The 18,122-nt window shown below is 43.6% G+C and overlaps 1 protein-coding gene across 3 annotated transcripts in view; it reads left to right on the forward strand.

Moving 5' to 3' along the window:
• The first annotated feature begins 262 nt into the window (after nucleotides 1-262).
• LOC101657006 (OX-2 membrane glycoprotein) overlaps nucleotides 263-18,122 on the forward strand; it is a 30,029-nt gene continuing 12,169 nt past the window's right edge. The window contains exons 1-5 of one of the 3 annotated variants that reach the window (XM_045286165.1): nucleotides 263-672; nucleotides 3,728-3,809; nucleotides 6,455-6,781; nucleotides 9,597-9,869; nucleotides 12,334-12,441. In XM_045286165.1, coding sequence (XP_045142100.1) covers nucleotides 661-672; nucleotides 3,728-3,809; nucleotides 6,455-6,781; nucleotides 9,597-9,869; nucleotides 12,334-12,441 — 802 coding nt within the window. In that variant the 5' untranslated portion in view covers nucleotides 263-660. Of the gene's footprint in view, nucleotides 673-3,727; nucleotides 3,810-6,454; nucleotides 6,782-9,596; nucleotides 9,870-12,333; nucleotides 12,442-18,122 lie in introns of those variants that run through there. The other 2 variants (XM_045286166.1, XM_045286167.1) reach the window with 2 other exon arrangements.

Genomic DNA, 18,122 nt, shown 5'->3' on the forward strand with positions numbered 1-18,122 from the left:
TCCGGTATATGTTTGTATTTGCTAAATTCCTTAAGATCTTTTTTTTTTTTGCTTTCTATGTATAGATTTACCCTCCTTTATGGTATTGGTCTATTAAAGGCTTCTTCTCAGGGGGTGAAGAAGCCTTTTGCTTTAAAAAAAAAAAAGAAAGAAAAATCCAATCACTCCCAATAGTGGGCGCTGAAGGGGAAAGTGAGAGCAGGGAAGGGGAGGTCCTTACAGAGCGGAGTGCTTGAAGGTCTCACTGGAGTCTGGATCCAAATAGTACACGAAGATGTCTTTTCTTTGAAAGTGCCGCTGCTTACATTACCCGAAGAGGGAAAGAAAGAGAAACTTCGCATTTCTCAGCTACACAAGTCCTCCTATTTGCAAGCCCCTTTTGTAGTTCCCCACTGCAGTTTCTGCCCCTGTTTAAAGAATTCACCCTCCCAGCCCCCATTTCCTCTCCCTCCCCCACAAGCAGAGATTGTTGTTCTAAACACACTGGGAACGCCACACCTGGCCTCCCCAACCTGAATGCAAGACTGCGCCATTTCTTGGTAAGCTGACGACACCATGGGCGGTGCTACAGTTCTCCGCAGCTCCATGGTTACCGCCCCGACTGAGAGCCCTGCAAGGAGCCAAGGCTGAAGCCCCTGGTGCAGGAGCCTGCAGATAAAGATGAAGAGGCAGGTGAGCTGATTTGGGGACTCGGGGGAGGGGGAGTTGAAAAGGGATGCAATCTCCTGCTGTGATCCTGGCGTGGTGGGGAGAGACCTGGGAAATTCTCTGCGTTTAGCTGCCTCTTCTTGTTAGAGACCCATTATTTGTCCCTTTGTCTCCATGTGGTGACATGATTTGCCCTCTCTCTCATGGGGTAGTTGTTTTTGCCCAACTCCAGCCATTTCGGAGTCTTTGCCCTTCCCTACCATCCACAGATAGCCTCCCAGAATACAGATCAATATGCATGTTTTCAGACAATAAAATCTTCCATGACCCTCCTTAGACTAGAGGGGGTAAAAAACCTGTATAAAATTAAAATACATCTATATATGTACATTATAGCAAGGTTTTTCTCCTGATTTCCTTTGTTTCATTGCGTTCGATCATATGAAATATGGTTGATTCCTCATACATGCGTCTTATCTCATGACATGACTTCATGGTGTATTAATAGCCATTCCAGGTTTGTCTTCGTAGATTTTGCCTAGATTCCCATGTGAAGGTGAGGTATCTTAGTAAATAGATCAATGGATGGAGGGATAGACAGACAGACAGGCAGATAGATAGGTAGATGATAGATAGATAGATAGATAGATAGATAGACAGACAGACAGGTAGATAATGAAGTAAGTAGAGCTGGAATGCTATTATCTGCCTCCAGAGTTACCTTATCTGGACATGATAGAGTACATGTCTGCCTGTGATCTATCTCTTATTTGCGGGTGGGGTGGGGTTGGGGGGGGTTGGGGGGTTATATGCCCAGCAATAGTATTACTCTGCAGTATATTTCTCTTGCCAATTGCTTTAGCAATCACCATATCGCTTTTCCCCAGTGGTTGTATGTATTTAAAAGCCCACCAGCAGTGTTCACAAGAGTTCCAATACCTCCACACCCTTTCCAGCATTTGTTGTTCTCTGTTTCTTTTTAATCGCCATGAGGTAGAGTTTACAGAACTGGAACACAATCCATAATAAAATCTTAGCACTAAGCCAAGGCCTTTTAAGTGACTATAAACCAATATTCTTGAAATATGTTTCAGATGATAGTAGTAGAAGCTGGAACCAAGCAGGGACAAATAAAAACATAAATTCAGAATGGAATAGCTGTACTGAATTTATTGAAGCAGTAGCTAATGGAATTGAGTGATGGGCTGTGGTATCTTGCTGAAACAACAGGATTTGGTACATATTTATGTTATTGGTCTTGGTAACAAAAAAATAACGTAGGCAGAACCCCATATGGAAATTCCTTGAGGCGGAAATAAGAAAGTCAGGCAGGAGACAAGATCCATTCCAGCAAGCAGGCAGTGCCCCAACTCGAGCATGTTCACGTGGGCTGCCGGAGAACAGTGGCTTCTGAATCAGCAGGTTTGGTTTTGGTGGTAGATTTCCTTTTTCCATGGACAAGGGAGAATGGACATTTGTGGGGTCTAAAGGAGCTCAGGATGTGGGGCGTTCCAAAATAAGCAGGGTTAGAATGGTGGCTCAGTGTCTCAGGGATATGTGTGGCTGTACATGTGTAAAGAGCCTACTAATTGTACCTAAGAAATGATCATCTTCTCTGATCCTGCAAACAGGGCTTATTGTCTGGTGCAATAAGATGCAGACGCAGTGGGATGGGAGACCCAAGAAATTAGGGACTGGGTGGAGAGGCTTGAAAGGGCTTCAGTCACTAAGAGTTCTAAAGAACCCAGGCACTGAAATGAATGCAAATGGACATACGAGAAGTTAGACCCGACTTGATGCGAGGGGAAGGCACTTCAAGTAGAAAGAATGGCTCAAACCCAAGTGCCAAGGCAATGTGTGGAACACCTACAACTGCAAGGTCGGACGGTCGGCGGGAGAAAGATGAGACTTTCTGCCCCAGAAAGGGTTACAGTCTCCACAGCCCACAGGGGCAACTCTAGCCTGTCCTGTGCTGTGGCTGCTTTGAGTCAATGACGGTGACCTTGTTGTTTTTCGTTTTGCTTTTTTGATAATCTGGTAACACTAGGTAAATACTTAAACTGACCCAGTGTCTTTTACTCTACCTAGGGAGACAGTATATGTGCTGGTTATGGTTATTAACTCTGGGTTTAAAATCTAGTTGTGTGACTTGAGCCAAGTTATGTATTCCCCGAATTGCCAGTTCCTCACTTTTCCAATGATTGAGAATGGCATTTCCTCAACTACCACCATGATTATAAAAGAGTGTGAGAATTCCTGCCCAGACACCTGAAAACAAAGCAACGAAGAAAGAAAGAAAGGCCGACCAGCAGATTTCAAACCAATACTGGTTTTGAGAGAGGGCAGTGCTCATGTCATGGTAGACTTCTTCCACCTACACCTCGCGGCAGCCACTCCCTGTTGGTGGGTGTTCTCGAATGCAGAATGGGGTTGATTCGAGCTTCGAGACCAAGACAGAGAAGGAAGGTAGGCCTGAAGCTCTGTTTCCAAAAAATCCCCCAGAGAAACCCTGTGGACCATCGTGGCCCCAGGTTCAATCTGTAGGCGTTGGAGGCTGTCTCAAGGACAGCTGACATCCAGGACTTGCAGGGAAGTCTGCCCTGCGAGTTTTGGAAATTGCATCACAAAATGTCTGAAAAGTAGTTACCTCTGAGCTGAATTTCTTAAGCATGAACAGATGTGGATTATTTTGAAAGAGGATGCTGGCTGACGTTTATGTGGCACTGTGTCTTCGTTTATATTGGTGACAGTTTGCTGTCTTCCTGAATCTCTGTCTTGGAGAACTTGCTTTAGGCTGTAGTCACGTTGCTAACACCATACTTTTTTAAGGAACAAAACCCCACACAGTCAGGGATTGCTATAATCGAGTAGCCCTGCGGCTGTTTATCTCCATTTTGTATGCCCACTCCTGTTATGTTGTCTGTTTATGTAATCTCCAGTTCATTTTTTATGAAACCAGATTTCTCTGGTGGGTCGAAAGTCTGGTGACAACATCCCCTGAACAAACGATGAGACGGAGGTTCCTTTGGCTTTGTTCGCATCTCACTTCCCTTTGCTGTCCTTTGCTCTCTGTCCGCAGGTGCAGGAGAGGTTCTTCTACCATCTGTCTACCTACAGGCTGATTTGCAGCTTGGCAACCCTGGTGCTGTGCCAGGCTCAAGGTAAAATGCACTCTCTCCTCTTGCTTGGAGCCCAGCAATGCCATTCCCTTTGGCCCCTGTTGCCTGTGCTGTGTTCTTTCCATTTGTTTCCATGAGTTATTTAGCATGATTTGCTTGGAGCTTTGCGAGTGGCTCTCCGCGCTCTACCTTTCTGTTTTTTGTGTCGAAGAACCCTGTGGTGTTTAAAAGCTGTTTCCGCAGATGGACCCGACTGAAAACAAAAATATATGTGTTTACATACTCCAACTCTGTGCCATCAAGTCCATTTTGACTAATAGCAACCCTGTAGATAGTTTTCAATCTGCCTTCGTGGGAGAAGGCACCTCATCTTTCTCCTGTGAAGGCACTGACTGTTTGAACTACCAGCCTCGCAGTTAGGAGCTCAATATCGAACCCACAGAAACACCAGAGTGTTGCAAGTGTGTGGGCGTGGGTGGGTCTGTGTGTCTACACACACATATATATTTCTTTTCATATTCTTATTTGTTCTAACTAAATTAATATTTTTTACTTAAGTTAAAAATATATATGTCCTGTGTTTGTAATGGGGATGCTCGAGACAGCATGAATGGATATAATAACCTTTAAGAAAATAATTTTCAATAAGCCTTAAAATGGTATGTGTGCCTAGTTACAGGACATAACTGAGAAAGAGAGAGATACAGGATCCTGGGGTCCACTCCTCTCTCTTGGGCGGGAAGTGTGCCTGTACGCCCTCTTTGAGCGCTGATTTTCCCAGTTGCACCCAATCTTTGTCCTGCATTCCCCTGGAAGCCACCCACCCCTTACATGGATGCTGTCCTTTCACCACCTTCCCTGGCTTTCCAGTGGTGCCAGTGATAGAAGGCACCAGCTTGTACCTGCCACAGGATCTAAGTGCAATTCCATAGAAATAAACAAGGAAAACCATACTTGCACCTAACATCATACAGTCAACACACGAACAGACAGAAGCACCCTCACTCTGTTTTGCATCTAATGTATTATAGATGAAGAAGAGAAAAATATCCGATGTATATTTATAGAGAGAGAAACTACTGACAAATACAGACCTCACTTTTCCAATTGACTTTCGCTCTTAAGGGGTCTGGGCCATTAGTGGTCATGTCAGGATTGGGTTGCTGTAGTTTACCATTTACCCTACTCCCAGTACCAGAAAGCGTTAGGTTGGGTGGTCTAGAGAAACAAATCCAGTGACATTCATCTATGCATAAAGAGCATCACACTGATAAATAATTATGGATCAAGAAGGCATCCTAGGCCAGTCCAACTCAAGTCCAACGCTAGTCCATAAATCTCTGCAGACCACGCAACCGCAGACCCGGACAGAGGACCAAGAAGCCAAAAGATCACAGGCCGGCAGGTGCAGAGTCCTGTGGGTGCAAATTCAATGGAAACACAGCAGGGCACCCACAGCTCCCGGAGTCATTGGCAGAATCCCAGAAAGCAGGAAGGCAAAGGGCTAGAGAGAGGAGGAAGTTCCCAGGTTGCCCACAAAAGACCACATCCTAAGGAGGTGTGCTCCAGCTACCATTTGAATAAGAGATTTGACTTCGCCACTGGCCATGACCGTCTAGTGGTCATGATCTCTAACTACCACATCCTTTTCTTCATGGTCCATTCTAAAAGCATTCGTTTCCAGTCTCTGTAAACTCTTGATAAAATTTCTGGGTGCTCCAACCTCAGCATCAGGTATTGTCTCCAAGGACTTTTCCATCTTCCAAGAGCATGCATCAGACTTGGAGTTACATGACACGTTTTCCATTGGTATGTGTTGTCAGTCCTGCCTGTTCATTGCTGATGTTGATTGGGACCCCTGTTTATAATTGCCTTCATTTTTTTAAATTGCAATTTCTCTATGGTAGTAATCTTCAAATAATCATGGCATATTTTTATGCTTTGGGCCCAGTAACACGTTGTGAATGATTTGATTAGTTCATGCTTTTTATGGTCTATATTCATTTATTTAGTTAATTTATTTCAGTTTGGGGAGGGTGTTTGCATAAGTCATTTCTGAGTTTTTAATAGAGGAGCTCTGCTGGTAGATTGCTTATGCATTAGGCTGCTAAGCACAAGGTCAGCAGTTTGAAATCACCAGCTGCTGCTCCACGGGAGATAGATGAGGCTTTCCACTCCCACAACGAGTTCCAGTCCCAGAATCCCACAGGAGCAGTTAGTTCTACTCCATCCTGTAGGTCACTATGAGTCAAAATCAGCTCGATGGCCATGAGCCTTTGAGTTGAGAACGTTTAATAAATATGGCTACAATTAAACATTTCTCTCTTTGAAGTGGTTTGCTGATTATAATATAATGAACAGTTCCACAGATTTTAATAGATGGTTGTTGTCGGTTAGCTATATGAATTTATAATTCCTTTTCTATATTTTACAGAAGCCCTGCTGATGTAGTGCTATGTGTTGGGCTGCGCTGCTCAAGGTCAGCCACCATGGGTTTTGCAGGAGAAAGACAAAACATGATAGTCCCGTAGATAGTTGCCGTCTAGGAAACTCAAAGAAGGGCAGTTCTACCCTGTCCTATAGGCTCTCTATGAGTTGGCATCCACTCGATGGCCGTGAGCTTCATCTGTCTATTTTTTTCTGTTTTGTAGATTTAAGTTTTAGACTATACATGCTTTTCTTCCTAGAGCACGTGATGACCAAGAATGAAAGAGAGCTACTGAATACACCTGCCTCCCTAAGGTGCTCTCTGCGGACTTACCAGGAAGTCCTGATTGTAACATGGCAGAAAGTTAAGGCTTCGGGTCCCGAAAATATGATTACTTTCAGTAAGAACAGTGGAGTTGTGCTTCAGCCTGCCTACACAAACAAAGTAAACATCACACATCTGGGACTCAGTGACTCAACCCTAACCTTCTGGAATGCCACCCTGGAGGACGAGGGCTGTTACATGTGCCTCTTCAATACCTTTGGTTCTGGGACGATCTCAGGAAAAACCTGCCTCACCCTCTATGGTGAGTCTGAAAATACGTTGCATTTGCTGGACGTATTTTCAAGAATGTTGGAAGCATGGTTGATGTGCCTAGTGCCGGAGGCTCTAGCCGCTGAAATGTTAGTCTCTCACACCTAATATTGCTGTTGTTTGGTACCATCCAGTCCATTCTGACGCAGCGTGACTCCACTCACAATAGGAAAAAACGCCTCTTGGCCCTGTGCCGTCTTTACAGCTGTTGTTACGTTTGAGATTATGGTTGTAGCTACCGTGTTCCGCTCCTTCCCTGGCCTTCTGCTTTACCAAGCAGGACACGTTTTTCCAGGGACTGAACTCTCCTGATAACGTATCTGAACTATGTGAGGCAAAGTCAACTGTAGCAATGGTTATGGGGACTGGAGAGTGATGGGCCTCATCGAGACCTTATCAGATAGCAGTCTTTGCTCTGTGGACGCCCAGGTTGATGTAAATGGGTAAGCACTTGGCCGCTACTCAAGAGGCTGCCAGTTTGAACCCATCCAGAGGTTCTTTGAAGGAAGGACTGAGACCGCTTCTCGGCCTTTTGGCTAAGATCAAGTGAAGAAAGGACTGAGGCTGTAGTTCTAAAATGTCGCAGCTATTGAAAATCCTATGAAACAGTTTTACTCTGCATTTAGGCTTCCTCATGAGCTGAGGCCAATTTGGTGGCAACTAATACCAACATTTTTTTTAAAAATCCCAGTTGGTAACAGTAAGTTGAGGATGCCGATGAGCATGTTAAGCTCCCCATGAGTAGCAATCTGGGCCAGACCTGGCTTTGCCACCAATCATCTGTGAACCTAGAGGGGTCGTGGCCACTCTGCACCTGCGTTTCTCAGTCTGCCCACTTACTGCTTTTAAAGACGGATGCTTTTAAAGGTCCCTGAAGCTGCGGTGATAGCTTCCCATTTTGCTTCAAGGAAGCTTGCCTAAGGATTGGAAACCAAACATGCAGAAGAGACTCATCATACCTGAAGTGTCATCGGTTTGGCATCCACCAAATCACATGCTTTCTTGTAAACCCAGGATTGTTGGCTTGATGAGATTCTGAGATGAAGGGTCGAGAAGAAGCAATCGGGAGTAACTTCAGAGCATGGGACACTTGGTGGTTATTTTAAGAGAAGAAGGACAAGGTCAGAGTTAGGAATATTAAAAAGAGAGTTTGAGCACACCAAGAATATTGGCCAGGAGGGAAGAGGGGGCTGATTGGTAAGCGTGCAAGGCAGGTGTGAGCACACCTCATAGAAACGTCTTCCACTTCTTTTGCCTGTGAGGCCTCTGTGCAGGATTCATTGCCAGCTAGCTTCTTGAGTGTCACGTCTTTTGTTTGTTCTTTCTATTTTACCTCCATCCGTCTTCCCTCTTTCCCTCCTTCTCTCCCTTCCCTTCTTGTTTCCTGTGACTCCTTGTGTCATTTCTGTGCCTTTCGTCTCTTTCTGTCCCCCATTCTTTCTCCTACTCCCTCACTCCTGCTCGCATAAGCATCCTTCTAATTTTTAGCCCCCAAACCCAAATCCCCTTGGTCTTCTAGCCAAGAATTGTGATAATGTCTTCTATTTTGGCTCTTTCTAACTACAGTGGACGGCTTTCATCTCTGCCATTCCTCACCACATCCAGTCTCACCACATCAGCGGCCCTGCTATTTCTTTATTTTTCTGTCTTTTAACCCCCAGCGCACATGGAAGTTAATTAGCTGTCATTCTTTGAACGGAACCACAGCCCTGCACCCTCATTTCCTTCATCCTACCATATCATTCCTGAGTGTATAAACACAGGCCCTGTTTGGGATTTTTAGGACATGTAGTACATTTTTAGTTTTTCTTTTCATTACATTGTGGGTTCCCAAAGACAACCACAGAAAGACAAGTCTGTATTTGTTCCCAGAGATAAGCTGCGTGCCTAGGAGAACAAACTGTTAGTCTCTGGAAGAGAGCAGGCTGCAGCTAGCCTGCGGCGTGGGGACGGGACCTTCTCTCTCACATGCTGTCATTTGGGTTCTGTGCATCTGCCAAACAAGGATGTCCTGTGTCTCTTCCAGGTACTTCATCCAGTGGTCTAGCTCCAGGGGACAGCCACCTTTACGCAGCCCTTCTCTATGGGCTCTCTGTTTCGGTGCTTCTAAGAAGTGCAGGCGACTTGCTGGGAGTGGCAAGCCCTGGATTATTGCCAAGTTATTTGAGCAGAATACTACATACTCCTTGGAGAAAGCAGATGAAATAAAATATGGATAGCTTGGGAGAGACGAGCCATCCCAGACCACTCAATGGCTTCTCTCCATCTAGCTAATTGTCTTAGGGACACATTTGGAATGGGTTTAGCTCATCAGTCTCCACCCTTTAGACCAGTGGTTCTCAACCTTCCTAATGCCACAACCCTTTCTTAGGGTTCTTCATGTTGTGGGGACCCCCGCAACTATAAAATTATTCTCATTACTACTTCCTAACTGTAATTGTGCTACTGTTATGATTTGGGCGACCCCTGTGAAAGGGTCTTTCGACCCCCAAAGAGGTCACGACCCATAGGTTGAGAACTGCTGCTTTGGACTTGAGATTTAGTCTAAATGAACTGGGCAGACCCAGTTGGGGTAAGATGTTCTACCTTGTCTTTCCTTGTCACCGCTGTCTGTCTGTATAGATCTCTCTCTCTCTCTCTCTCTCTCTCTCGCTCTCGCTCTCGCTCTCGCTCTCGCTCTTGCTCTCATTCCTGAGGTGAATAAAAGGCCCCAGCAGGTGTGGAATGGACATCAGGCCATTATTTATTTATGTATTATCTATCTATCATCTCTTTATCTAGTTATCATTTATTTATTTTTGTCCCAGTACAGCCTATAGTATCCTTTTACTATAAGTTCTTTGAAGACCACTTAAATATCACCTGCTCTGCCACTGCCCGCCCGGCCCCAAGGATCTCCTGGAAGGTGGCCGAGTCGGGGATTGAGAACAGCACGGAGAGCCTCTCACACCCCAATGGGACCACGTCCGTCACCAGCATCCTGCAGGTCAAAGACCCCAGCAGTCAAGTGGGGAAGGAGGTGATCTGCCAGGTGCTGCACCTGGGGAATGTGACGGAGTTCCGACAAACCGTGAGCAAAGGTAAGGGAAGGTGGGGGACTTTGACTGTGGTCACAGCTGGCTGCACGTACCTGGCAGGTAGTGTCTCCAGCAGAGCCCTTCCCTCTCTAAACAAGAGGGCTTCTTAGGGGAGGGAGGGGAAAGCAAATGAAGCATATTTCCAGAAACAGTTACCTGTCTCCCAAATGCTCTTGTTGAAATTCACTCACTCATGTGTGGCATTCCAACAACTTTTACTGAGTGTCTGTTGTGTGCCACGCCAGGGTCGAATGTGGGAGCGACAACAGTGGCAAGACAGTCCCTGCCCACAGAGAGCTTCTAGTCTCCCAGGGAAGACAGAGAAGTGATGGGCAGTTGAACAGCAGCTGCGTGTTCAGTGGTTTCATTAGCGTGCACTGGAGAGGACTGGGCGTAGAAAGAGGCAAGCTCGAGGTAGAGGACGGAAGATTTCCTGCAGGTGACGTACCTGATGAAACCTGTGACCACCTACCTGGGGGAAAGATCCTTGTAAAGGAGCTGATCGGAGGAGTCTTTTAAAACCAACTGCCTCCCAGTCAAGGCCGCTTTGGCTCTCTGGGGTTTCTATCTAAACCGCCATCTCTGAGCCCCATCCTTACAAGGACGGAAGATGATGGGGGAGACAATGAGATGGACAGTGGTTTCCGCGATCAGATATTTTCAAGATGACAGTTAGAGAGTGTTGAAGCGATAACTCTGGACGAAGCCCTCAGAACGCACCTCCCCTGGACCACTGCTGCTCTTTCTCTTTGGAATCGGGAGGGTGGCGTTTTGAATAGCAAGACCTGGGCAGAGCCGTCCTGGGCTTACAAGGGGGCAGCCGCCGCTAATGGGTTTCTCTTTAGGCTTTTCTGGACAAACAGCAGATGGATCAGAAAGTGTATATTTGGGGAAATTTAGTCAAAACAAACACGATTGCAGTTAGACATTTTAAAATATCATTTTATTGGCACCACTTACCGCTCTTATAACAATCCAAACATCCATTGTGTCAAGCACGTTTGCACAGATGTTGCCATCATCCTTTTCAAAACATTTTCTTTCTACTTGAGCCCTTGGTATCAGCTTCCTCGTTTTTTCTCTCCCTCCCCCACTCTTCCTCCCTCATGAATCATTGGTGATTTGTAAATCATTATTTTCATATCTTACATCAACCCTTCACCCACGTTTTTGTTGTTCATCCTCCTTGGGATGGTTATATGTCCATCATTGTGATTGGTTCCCTCTTCCTTCCTCCACCTTCCCCTTACCCTCCTGGTATCGCTACTCCCATTATTGTCCCTGAGGGGTTTATGTGTCCTGGATTCCCTGTGTCAAGATCTCTTATCTGTACCAGTGTACATGCTCTGGTCTAGCCGGTTTGTAAGAAGAAGCAGTAAAGAACTAGAGGAATGCTGTGTGTTTCATCTGGCTGGCTCCTCCGTTCCTTGTGACCTTTCTGTGAGGGGCTGTCCAATTGTCTACAGATGGGCTTTGGGTCTCCACTCCACCCCCGGCCCACCCCCCAAGTTGGACACTTTTAAGGAGAACTTTGTTGGCAATCATGTTGTCGTAATAGAGTTCTCACCTTCATGCAAGACACCCATACATAGCCATTTCCTCTCTGTCACTGGAATGTGTGTGTTGTTAGGATGCTAAATAGCTGTCAGCAGAGCTTCCCTTAACAGGGATAAGACAGACTAGGATAGAAAAGAAATGGAATAACACAGCACCCGATTAGAAGAAATGCATTCAACACAGGCAGATAGGTTATTTCTAGGGATAGGGATCATGACAGGCACAGTGGGTCCTTTACATTTCACTGGCTACCCCGTTTTCCTCAATCGGCATATGTTACTCTAACTCTAACGCCAAGCGAGACGTTTCCGTAACATTGAATTACAACGTATCTGGTACCAAAATGATAACTGTGACAATTTGGTTACATTTAAAAACATTGCAAATTTTATATTTTTAAAATATATTTTGGTTGTTATATATATTAATAACTGAAAGTAAAGAATAAAAGCAAAAAAATGTCTTGTCCTGAAGTTAAAAATTCAGGCATTTACTGGACTCCATAGAGGGGAGTCTCTGTCCTGGAGGCCAGCAAACCTCTGACCGAGGCTGAGCTACCGTGCAGTCCTGGGCCTGAGACTGCTGCCGCTGGATTTCCGTGAGCCTCGGCTTCTTAATCTGTTAAATAGGGAGATGGATAACAACACCTAATTCTTGGAATATTATATGGATTACAGGTAATAACACACACAAAGCTCTTATCGTATAGCGATCCTATAAAGCATACTGTTACTCACATATTAATAAGATAAAATGAGGTCATGAACAGAAACCACACAGCCTTGGTATTTGGTGATAATTGTCATCGAAAGCCAAATCCTAACACAAACAGCTTTTTTATTACTTTTTTCCGCTTGTAACAATTCCTCTGTTAATTTTGTTTTCTTTCTTTATCTCTTCAACTCGCTAGACTTTTGGCTTTCGATCCCTCTGTTGCTGAGTGTCGTGTCGCTGGTCATTCTCCTGATCTTGGTCTCCATCTTGTTCTATTGGAAACGCCGTCGGAGTCAGGAACGAGGTGAGTAGAAAGAGTGAGGCAAGTGAAACGAGCTTTAACGTTAATTGGGGGTCCGGTGAAGATGTTGACAAGGGGCCGGCCGTGGTATGCTTTGTTTGCGATTTTCTAAATGTATACAAGTTGCTGTGTACTTTGGGGTCATGTTCTTGCAGTAGGACACTAAATTTGACATTTCTGCTTTTATCTGTCAACATAATTTAAAGGCTCACTAAATTCTATTTTCCGCGGAGTTTACTATTTTATCCTACGGCATCTCATACCCTGCAGACAACATAAAGATGGGGATCGAGGCTTAGAATAACTATGTCCTTCTGCCCTTTCAGTCTGTACGTTGTTCTCTGTGCCTCACCTGATGCACACTGTCTTATATATACCACATCCTCAATCAATGTCCATTAAGGGAATGAAGATATAATAAATCTGCGGGTGAATAGATCCTTCTAAATAATTCTTTGGTCCGATCTGTTTTCCTGATTGTCACCTCCATGCCTCAGCGATCCCAATGGAAGTAAACAGTTGTGAGACCCTAAACGAGAGGAATGTGAGAGCTACAGACGGGGGTATGATTACATGTCCTTGCTTCCTGAAGGCAGTGCGTACCTTTTAAAGTGAATCAACTCTGTCTTTTAGGTGTGTTGGAAATTCCCTAGGTTAAAGAGTGAGATGTGAGTCTTCTCCGTGTCTATTAACTAAAAGATAGGAGCCGGCAGAAGGAAAGAGTGCACTGAGTATTATCTGACAAGCGTGAGATGCATGCATCTTTCCTGATTTTTAACCTTGTAGAATGTCCTTGTTCTGTTTGAATGGCAGTCTCTTGGTCTATGTAGCGGCTGTCCAGGAGCCCAATGAAGTGTTCTGGAATCCCCACTTTGCACAGTGTTATCCGTTATTTACGAGGATCCACACACTTAATGCATTTGCATCGTCAGCAAAGCAGAGGTAAACCCATTTCATCTGTCAGTCACTTTCAGCCCAGGGCCCTCAGCTACCAACACTGACAGCCCTCGGTTCACATCCTATTTTGAATCCCATCTGAGTTTCTGGCAGCTTCCTCTCAAGGAACTGCTACAGACCTCTTTGAATTACAATATTTCAATGATGTTTGCATTCTGTTCGGCTGCCTTTTTTGAAGATGGACATTAATATGGATCTCTTCCAGTTGGTTGTTCAGAGAATTATTTTCTAATCTTTGGGCATAGATGAGAGAGGGCTTATAGCAATGCATGTGTTTGTTGTAATTCATCCATATTTGTTATAGTTTAGCCCTAGAATGCCTGCATTTTTAATTTCAAGAAAAATTTTTTTGTTTTTATTCTTTCCTTTCGTAGTTATCAATATATATTAGAAATATACATATAATAAACGTTACGGAAACGTCACGCTTGACGTTATAGGGACAATATGTTGTGTTGCATCTGTAATTCCTTTATGCCTGGAGCCTTGGTTTTTTGCCAGTGCCATCCATGCAGTTTGGTCGGCGTCCTTCCATACTCCTACTTCCTGAACAGATGCGACTCCTGAAGCGATTGAACATTAACCAGTCGTATTTGGTACATTGGCTCTGTGCTATGTTCCTTCCTTTTTTTTTATGCTTCCAACATCATTAAGTATTTTGTCTATAGAATCCTTCAACATTACATCTTGAGACTTGACCTTTTTTCCCCCGTCCTTTGACCTTGAGAAGCCCCCAGAATGTTCTTTCTTTTTGTGCTCTAACTCCGGTTCTTTGCAGATCTCATCCTAATTCTTTGTATCCTGGAGCTGCCTTTTGAAGTGTTTTGTTCAGTTCTTTTACTTCCTTTCTTCCACTCACTTTAGCTAATTTTGTGTTCAAAAGCAAGTGTCAGAGCCTTTTATGATACACACTCTGCGGAGGCAGACGGCTCTTTATTTTTGCGTTAGACCAAAATTTCTCTTTTCCTATTAGAAAATAGTGGCCTGCCAAAAGGAAGTTGCTTTTCTAAAGCCACACAGCTAGTTAACAGAAAGCCCAGGACTAGAAACCTGGTCACCTGACATATGCCGGACCGTTTTCCAATCATTATTGGTAGCCTACGGTAGTGACTAGACAGGGTTATGGTTACACTTGGTTTAGTCTGTGCTTGCCATTGCCACCAGGTTCTTTTGAAAAGCCCAAACAGACAAGTATGTTTAAGTTTATTTTTAAAGTCCCTTTGTAAAAGATTCTTCTAAGACAATCTCTTAAAATTCTAGGTACATTCCACTAGAAAGGGGCATTTTCCAATGAATCACCCTTTGTTCATTAAACATGAACACAATCGTTAGTATTATCAAAATTTTTGAAGAAGAAAAAGCCAGTTTATCTCTGTACATGGCCTTCTCCTATTTTTGTAATGAACACTGCAACTTGGAAGTCTTGTAAATATAGAATTGCCATTTGCCGATTATGGCTGAATGACACATGACCACTTCAGTTGCTGTCACAGGCTAGCAGGGGAATATTTTGATCCAGTGGGATTTTGAATGGTTTATAATTTATCAGCCAGATCCTTTGGTCTTATTTCACTAGAGACTTAAACATTCGTCCCTGAGGAAAACACTGGCTAGTTAATACCAGCATTGAAGATATACAAGGATTTAGGAGAAAGGCAAGAAAATCATAGAGTGTAGTACTTTCTGTTTTTATATGAAACCTTTTCTGATTGCCCAGTTATGAGTGAGGGAAATAGTTCAACTACCTTTGCCTTCGCTCTTTTTTTTTTTCTTACCCATCTTTTGTGTTCTTCCTCCGATTTTTTCCTGTGACATTTGGGGGCGGGCAGGGAGATAAGCCGTCAAAGGTGACAGGATGGTTCTGAATCTGACTTGAAATATGAGGAACTCAAGTAAGAAATAGGGAAGTGAGGACAATAGGAATGAGTGTTCCTGCTTGTGTGTGTTCTGAAGAGTCTATTCTTGTATTTAAGTCACCTTTACTTAAAGTCAATTGCCATCCCTTTCTTCATTTCACGTCCCATTGACATAACTTATGAGCGGACTCTTTGCAATGATAAAATGGAAGTTAGTGAAATGGTATGCCTTGGGAGAAATGCTGTCAGTGGCTTGCTTTTTAGCACGATGTCAGATAAGGTTGTTATATGCTCTTGAGTTGATTTCAACTCATAGCACGCCTCTATGACATCGTGGGATCGGTCCACAGGTGGAACACATGATGGACACAGATTACCAGGTCTTTTCTCCCATGCAGCCACTAGTGACTCTGAATAATGAATGACCTTCTGGTGAGCAGCTCTGTGCTTACAATGTGTACTATGATGCTTCCTGTGTCAAATAGAGGAGGTGCTCAATGATCGATTTGTGGTGTGGTGTGATCAATGGAAACGGCAACTACCAAGACTCTTTGTTTCAGAAAATAAAGAATCTGTGCTTGGGTTTATAATTGCACTTTTGTTTTCCAGATGTAGGGTAGGGGTGCGGAGATCCCTCCTATCCTTCTACTTTCCTCCTAGTTTTGAATAGAAGGAATGTGGTGGTTTAGATGAGAAAAGCATTAGAGAGCTTTTCAGGAGCTGCCATAATTCCTGGGTAGTACAAGCAGTTCACATGTTCAGCCGTTAGCCTGAAGCGCCAGGTTCAAGTTCACCCAGAGACACCTTGGAAGAAAGGACGAGTGATCTATCACCCATTGAAATCCCAGTGGGGCACAGGTCCACTCTGACACACATGGGGTGGCGGAATTGCCATGAGTTGGAATGAACTTGACAGGCACTAGTAACATCAAGTTACTATGGTCAACTTTTCATAGGCAGAATTCTTGCAAACTACTACAAAACTTACCCTGGAATGGAAACAAATGCATGACATAATTTGATCAAAAACTATTATCTCACAGACCCTAAAATCTGGACAATCTTGACTGCAGTGTTATCCCTAGTGCCCCAAACCATGTGGACTCAGGCGACCCAAATTCTGAGTGTCAGTCTGGAGTTGGGGAACATCTCTGAGGGTCAAGGTATCTCTGTCTACCTGCCCCGGAATTAAATGCTAGTTCCGGCCCTGAATGGGACACTTAGCCTCTCAGCTTTCTGACTATGGAATTGCTCAAAATCATGGGTTAGACTCTTGGATACAAAATCTGAAGGACAAGGAAAACTAGCTCAACAATTTTCCAATATTGGTTTTCCTTTTGCATTTTAGTCGATACATGCTTTATATCTGGTGTCTCTAATGAAATGCTAACTTCAGCAACAGAATCATACCAATTCTACCAAATTTTAGTCATACCCATTCTACTGAACATCGGATAGTTCTACCCGTTCCAATAAATTTTGCCCTGAGCAAGTGCAAGCCCCTAGTCCTTACTACCAGGAGAAGTCAGCTGGACTTTGTACTAGAAAAGATTTGGGTCACTTTATGAAAAAAGATCCCACATGACTCAGATAACAGAGAAATATAAATGCTGTATTAATTTCCTAATTCTTTTTAAGAATCCATTATTTGGATAGTCCAGAGTACTCTCCCCACTTCAAGATTTTCAATGTAATCACATCTGCAGAATCTCTTTTGCCATTGAATATAACATTCACAAGTTGATGGAATTAGGACATTAACATCTTTAGGGACACTATTATATAAGCTTCCAACAATTGCTAAGGGGAGAGGAAGGTAATCAGGGTGGAGGGGGCACCATCAAATGAATTCCTCAATGTTTGTGTCTAAAGCTATAGTTCTATAGCCTTAGCTTTGTGCGCGGTAACTTTGTACCTCTGACCACGTTGCTCATAGCTTTCTGACCAAGCAACACTTCATTGACAAGAGTTGGCATTTTTTTGTTTCCTAAAATAATACTGAAAAACACTATTTCTGTTTTACTTCCTTTTAAAATTTTTTCATTAACATTACAGAGAACTGACGTTTTTAATCTCTATCCACACAGTTACAAAGACAAGCAATTTTGACTTCCCTTAATATCTTAGTCATAGTTGAATTGCTGGTCTCTTGTGACCCCAAATTGATCTTTTCCACTTTAACACAACTTGCTAAAATGGGGGAATTCTGTATCCCTATCATTTGCAAAGCTGGGCTTGGAGGCCAGAGGGAATTTTTCCAACCCAATACAAGTCATTTCTGCAGAAAGGACTCGGCGTCAGGAGGGGTTTCTACTTGGCATCTTTCCTAAAATCATATGAGTGAACAATATAAATGCAAACACTCTAGATCTGGTACTTGTCATTCTACCCAAGATTTTACTGTGAACGAAAACTAGGATTTTTCTGAACATCATAAACTGCTGTTTCACAGGTTAAGGCACAAATATTTTCCTGAATATTATCTTTATTACAACTGCAGCCAAATGGATAGAGAAATCATTTTCTCTTACTAATGTAAAATCTTGATTACTACAGATTTTAATTTGTGGTTCCATTATGTAATATACATGCATTCTTAAAAATAGCATGTCTAGATCATTTTTTGTGTTCACCTTATAGGGTCAAATTATTATCACTCACTACCATGGAGTTGATTCCGACTCATAGGGATCCTATAGGAGAGGATAGAATGGCCCCTGTGGGTTTCTGAGTCTGTAATTCTTTATGGGAGTAGAAAGCCTCATCTTTCTTCTGAAGAGCAGCTAGTGGTTTTGAACTATTGACTATAAGGTCAGCAGCCCAATGTGTATCCCACAATGCTGCGAGGCTCCTTCAAATCATTTAGGAGCC

The sequence above is a fragment of the Echinops telfairi genome, unplaced genomic scaffold, assembly GCF_000313985.2.
Source record: "Echinops telfairi isolate 266 unplaced genomic scaffold, ASM31398v2 ScPeMD7_6;HRSCAF=24_0, whole genome shotgun sequence".
NCBI lineage: Eukaryota > Metazoa > Chordata > Mammalia > Afrosoricida > Tenrecidae > Echinops > Echinops telfairi.